The sequence below is a fragment of the Triticum urartu genome, chromosome 3A (genome assembly GCF_056163025.1).
Source record: "Triticum urartu cultivar PI428250 chromosome 3A, HENAU_Tu73, whole genome shotgun sequence".
NCBI classification, from domain to species: Eukaryota; Viridiplantae; Streptophyta; class Magnoliopsida; order Poales; family Poaceae; genus Triticum; species Triticum urartu.
In genome coordinates, this window is record NC_141875.1 from 211,405,799 (window position 1) to 211,411,418 (window position 5,620).

Sequence of the window (5,620 nt, forward strand, 5' to 3'; positions counted from 1 at the left end):
GAGGGGACGGCACGGCGCGGTTGCTCGCCGGAGGGGGACGCCGGCGGGATGGCAGCGGCGGGCACGGGCCAACACGCAGTGGCACGCGGGGACGGGAGGCAAGTGGGGAAGGGCGCGCAGGCGAGCGCGAGGCCACAGCGCGGGGTGGCAGAGGCGAGGCCAAGAGGGCGCGGGCCGGCGCGGGGGCACGCGCAAGCACGGCCAGGGCGCGGCCGCATCGGGTCAGAGGACGCGCGAGCGGTGCGGCGGGCAAGCAGGGGAGCAAGACCACGGGCGGGGCAGGAAGGCAGCCGCGGCGAGCATGCGTCGGGCGCGGCCGGGTCGCGCGGTGCACGCGACGGAGTGCGGGACAGAGAGGAGGGGAGGGGCGAGGCAGAGCTCACATCGAGGAGCAGGGACGGGGGAGTGGGAGTCGTGGAGGAGGACGGGGACGACGTCGTCGGAGTGGATGCAGGCCGTCGAGGGAGGAAGACGGGGTCGGGAAGGCGACGGGAGACGTGGGGTGTCGACGGCCCAGTCCAGATCCACGCAGGGCGGCGGCTTTGAGGAGGATGGCGCTGGCGACGGCGGGGGGGCAGTGCGGCGGCGGCGACGGCGAGGCAGAACCGGGCGGCGTCGGTGTTCGGCGCCGAGGGCGGAGGCGCCATGGTGCGCGACGGCAGCGGGGGGGGGGGGGGGTGTCGAGCGGCGTCGGGGCGCCTTTTCCCCCGATCCAGATCGGGGGGAGCGAGGGGGGCGAGTGAGGGTCTCGTCCCCGATCCAGATTGGATCGTGGGAAGGAGGCGAGGAGGAGTGGTGGTGGATCGGGCTAGGGTTTCCGGTTGCGAGGGGATAAGGGAGTGAGTGGGGGGGCCGGGCCATGTGGGCCGGCTGGGCGGCCTGGCTAGCCTCGTGGCCAGCTGGGCCGAGGCCCAGCGAGGGGTGGGGCTTTTATTTTTCTTTTGTTGTTGTTTTCTCATTTTCTTTCTGTTTTATTTTAGTTGCACTATATTTTTGGTTTAGTAAAATATGAAAATAGCTCCAAAAATAGTGTGTCAAATTAATCCACTGTTCTAAGAAGTTTTACCTCAGAATAAAAATAGTTTAGTATTTGGTAAAATATATTAGGAGTATAACTAATTGTTTTGATGTTGTTTTAATCACTTTAGGGTATTTAAATATTTTATAAAGATGTTGTTACTCCATCAATAATATCCATGATTTATTTGCCACATTAAGAACATTTTAGTTTTGACTTTTGAAAACTTTAATTGTTTGACTTGATTTTAAATTTGAATTCGAACCGTTTTTGAACCATCGCGAGATTAGTAACAGTAACCGAGGTGATGTGGCATCATTAGCGTGGAATTACTGTAGTCTAATTATCCAGGCGTCACAAGGGTGTAGGGAGCCAATGTTAGTTAAACCCTGAACCGATCATAGTTGAGCCGGTTTCCCCGGTTCTTTAGCTTTGCTTTGCATGTAATAAGGTGCATGGCCGTGGTTTGTGCGTGCCGTGCGCGAGTAGGAGTAGGAGGTGACCGCGGTGAGCACGCCCTCTTCGTGAACGTGGGATGGCACGTTCGAAGGAACGGGGTTGTGGCGTGCGAATCGGTCGAGACAGTTGTTGCCTTACTGAATAAGAGGAAGAGAAAACGGGAAAAGCAGCAAGTTGTGCGCTGCGCAAAACCACTGTCTCTTGTGAGTTCATCGAGAGCGAGAGAAAGAGAGAGAGAGAGGGAACGAGCGCGGCGGCTGCCTGACAGAACCTGCTCTTGCTAGGCGCCAGAGAAAATTGGACGAGACTTGCCTGCTCCACCGGCGTGTGCCCATCCGTGCTTCCGCGTACGTGGCTTGATTTGATTGGAACAAAATAAGGCCTAGCCCCGCGCCTTTAAAATCAGGGGATGATTAGATTAGAAAGAAAAAAAAACCATAAAATGAAGTGGGAGCATCGATGGAAGCATAAGGAGGGAGCAGACAAGCCGGGCTCTTCTCTAGCCACTTGAATATTGCGTCCGACGTGGCGCCTTGTATGAGCCTATCACAGTTGCTCGCCATTTTGACTACAGTACTTGTAAACCAGCACTGTGCGTGATAACAACATTTGAGTTGTCCGAACAGAGTTGAGTTGTGTTCCCGCGCCGCGCCGCGCCTATAAGAAAGACTACCCAAACCTTTTTGGACATCAAGAGGCGGCAAGCAACAGAACCGACCGAGAACGCGAAAGTGCATTTCCATCGAGCGATCGGTCGGCGCATGGATCGGCGGTGCAGCCAGCAGTGGGAGAGCTCGATGGAGGACGTGTCGACGCCGCTGCTGCCTCTGCATGACGACGGCAGGACGGACGGGCGCTCGTGCTCGGCCCTGGCGTCGCTGCTCGCCAACAAGTACCTCGCGATCGCGGCGGGGCCGCTGGCGTCGGCGCTCATCTGCGCATTCGTGGACTTCGGCCACGGGCGCGCCGCGGCGCGCAACATGCTGGGCGTGCTGGCGTGGGTGTTCATCTGGTGGCTCACCGACGCCGTGCCGCTCGGCGTGGCGTCCATGGCGCCGCTGTTCCTCTTCCCGGCGTTCGGCATCTCCTCCTCGGACGCCGTCGCCAAGGCCTACATGGACGACGTCATCTCCCTCGTCCTCGGTAGCTTCATCCTGGCGCTCGCCATCGAGCACTACAACATCCACCGCCGCCTCGCCCTCAACGTACGCACGCTCGATCGATCGATCGTCGAACGAACGATTACTTGAAGAAAAACGAACTAATAATAAAGGTTGTATAACGCGCATGCAGATCACGTCGCTCTTCTGCGGGGACCCGGTGAGGCCGCCGCTGCTGCTGCTGGGCATCTGCGGCACCACCATGTTCATCAGCATGTGGATTCACAACACGCCCTGCACCGTCATGATGATGCCGGTGGCGACGGGGATCCTGCAGCGGTTCCCGCGCGGCCAGGCGGCGTCCTCGTCCGCCGACGCGCACGAGGTCCGGCGGTTCTCCAAGGCGGTGGTGCTCGGCGTCATGTACGCGTCCACCATCGGCGGGATGTCGACGCTGACGGGCACGGGCGCCAACATCATCCTGGTGGGGATGTGGTCCACCTACTTCCCCGAGCAGCGGCCCATCACCTTTAGCTCCTGGATGTCCTTCGGCTTCCCCGTCGCGCTTGTACTGTTCGCGGCGCTCTGGGTCACGCTCTGCCTCATGTACTGCTCCAGCAACACCGGAAGAGCGCTGTCGGCTTACCTCGACAGGACCCATCTCAGGAGGGAGCTCAGCTTGCTTGGTACGTGCTCTCTCTTTCTTTTCTAGCTTGGTCAAACCATGTTGCTTCACATGTTCTGGTCAGTGGTCAACTCTTTGGCTTTCTGGTCAGTGTTAAACTTATTATTAACCTGTTATCTGATGGCTGTTCTGCTTTCTTCTCCGCAGGTCCAATGGCTTTTGCAGAGAAGATGGTTCTAGCCGTTTTTGGAGTATGTTTCTACAATCTGTTTGTATTGTACCTCAAGTTCTGAACCAAAAAATTAACACGCCATTATGGTTGTCTTATTGAGCAAAAATAAACGAAGTGAAAATGAATTGGTGCAGGGCCTAATTGTGCTGTGGATGACGAGAAGCCTGACGAACGACATCCCTGGGTGGGGAGTCCTCTTCCACGGCAAAGTCGGGGATGGAACAGTCACCGTAAGAGCACCGATGCATGATCCTGCATGCAGTTTTCGAGTTTTGACCAGACAAATATGTGGCACGTGCTCACTGGATATGCTGTATCGTCTTACTAATGCAGATCATGATGACCACTCTGCTCTTCATAATCCCCAACGGCAAGGGCGGCGGCGAGAAGCTCATGGACTGGGGCAAGTGCCGGAAGCTGCAGTGGAACATCATCCTCCTCCTCGGCGCGGGTTTCGCCATCGCCGAGGGCTTCAAGGCGAGCGGCCTGACGGACATACTCTCGGAGGGGCTGGGATTCCTGAGGGGCGCGCCGCCGCTGGTGATCGCGCCCGTGGCGTGCGTCTTCAGCGCCGTCATCACGGAGTTCACGTCAGACGACGCGGCCACCACCCTGGTCCTGCCGCTGCTGGCGGAGCTGGGAAACACCATCGGCGTGCACCCGCTGCTGCTCATGGTCCCCGGTACGGTCGGCGCGCAGCTGTCCTACCTGCTGCCCACCGCCTCGCCGCCCAACGTCGTCGGGTTCGGCACCGGCTACATCACCATCAAGGACATGGTGCTCACCGGAATACCCATCAAAGTGGTGGGCGTTGCAACTCTCGCCGTCCTACTGCCAACTCTAGGTATCCAAGTTAACTTGCAGTCCTAACACTGACATTAACACTGACCATGACAAAGGAAAAAACTGCTGCCTACTGCTGCTGCTCCTGTACTTACTACTTGCTCCCCCTTTTTCTCTTTGTCTTGTGCAGGTTCTGTGGTTTTTGGCATGGATCAGAAGTTGTAGGAACTCGAGCAAAATTCAAGTGCTCTGCGCTTTTCAAATTGTAGAATTGGTTATCCACTTTGCCTGGAAAGAACAGGAGCTCGGCCTATTGCTATGAGAGGGGGAAGGAGTTCTCCTGTACATTTTTAGACAACAGACTGTGTAGTAGGATGTTTAGGTTGTACTATCATATAACACTCCTTCGTCTCAAAATAAGTGTCTCAAACTTAGTACAACTTTATACTAACATTTATTTTGGGACGCAAGGAGCATACACTATGTATAGCAAACACCATTGCCTCATGTGTTTTTTGAACAGTGCCCCTGTGCACTAGATTGGGACTCCACATTGCCTCATGTGGTTGTACACTGTTCCAATCCCACGCACGTTTCAACATCTATATGGATCACCTCAGAGAGGGGTCAGAGATGTGTACTGAATTATAATTTCTCAGATGTTCTTGGATGGGTGGTGGTTGTGTGGAGAAGAAGATTCTTCTTCCTCGTCGGAATGATTTTCTGTTGTTGTTCTTTCTTCTTCTTTGTGCTGTTGCGTGAGGAATGTCCCGCTTTGCCCGGGAAGTTGGCCCGGCCGTGGCGCCACCGGATCCTAGTTCTCTTCCATCCGGAAGGGGCACATATAGTGGTACTCAAAGCCACAGACAGCGAAGGCTCGTGCAGGCGTGTTGGATGCACATGTGTGTCCTTGTCTTTTTGGCACCGAAGCAAAAAAGTGGGGGAGCAGCATGGCAGTTATTATGTCATGGTTGAATATGAGGACCTGCTTGGGTCTGAATGCAGATTATTGTATTCAGGGGTCTCCTCGCAAGGTTCAGGGATGATGACACAGAGCTTCGGAGGTCTTCGCGTTTTGTTGGTTGTTTTAGGGTGGTCTCTCTTATTCTAGTATTTTACACGTGTGTTAGGGTGTGCTTGATCGGGTTAAGAACTTTGTATTATGTCATGATTTGAATACAAGCATATTTTTTCAAATAAAAAAAGTTGCCAGACCAGCTGCACTAAGAGTAATGTTAGGTACGTGGCGATTCCTACATGAACAACGCCCACGAGACACTAGTTGACAACTTGACATTATCTAGTATTGCCGCTCTTCCCATAGCCCCGCCGTAGGCCGCTTCGGTCGCGGCGGCCAACGCCATCTCCACCACCGTGGTCCACTCAGGACATGGCGGCCACCA

General features: G+C 55.5%; 1 protein-coding gene across 1 annotated transcript; it reads left to right on the top strand.

Moving 5' to 3' along the window:
- The first annotated feature begins 2,149 nt into the window (after positions 1 to 2,149).
- On the top strand, positions 2,150 to 4,887 carry LOC125543646 (tonoplast dicarboxylate transporter-like). The gene is made up of 6 exons (XM_048707060.1): positions 2,150 to 2,682; positions 2,771 to 3,263; positions 3,410 to 3,453; positions 3,569 to 3,664; positions 3,768 to 4,278; positions 4,408 to 4,887. Exons 1-6 carry the CDS (start codon positions 2,239 to 2,241, stop codon positions 4,440 to 4,442), a joined length of 1,623 nt encoding a protein of 540 aa, XP_048563017.1. The 5' UTR covers positions 2,150 to 2,238; the 3' UTR covers positions 4,443 to 4,887.
- The last annotated feature ends 733 nt before the right edge of the window (positions 4,888 to 5,620 follow it).

Bases quoted from the DNA above. Each gene is read 5' to 3' on its own strand.
- LOC125543646 (XM_048707060.1), top strand. From the start codon at position 2,239: ATGGATCGGCGGTGCAGCCAGCAGTGGGAGAGCTCGATGGAGGACGTG. The intron at 3,264-3,409 runs GTACGTGCTCTC...TCTTCTCCGCAG, and splicing joins GAGGGAGCTCAGCTTGCTTG to GTCCAATGGCTTTTGCAGAG. The intron at 3,454-3,568 runs GTATGTTTCTAC...GAATTGGTGCAG, and splicing joins TGGTTCTAGCCGTTTTTGGA to GGCCTAATTGTGCTGTGGAT.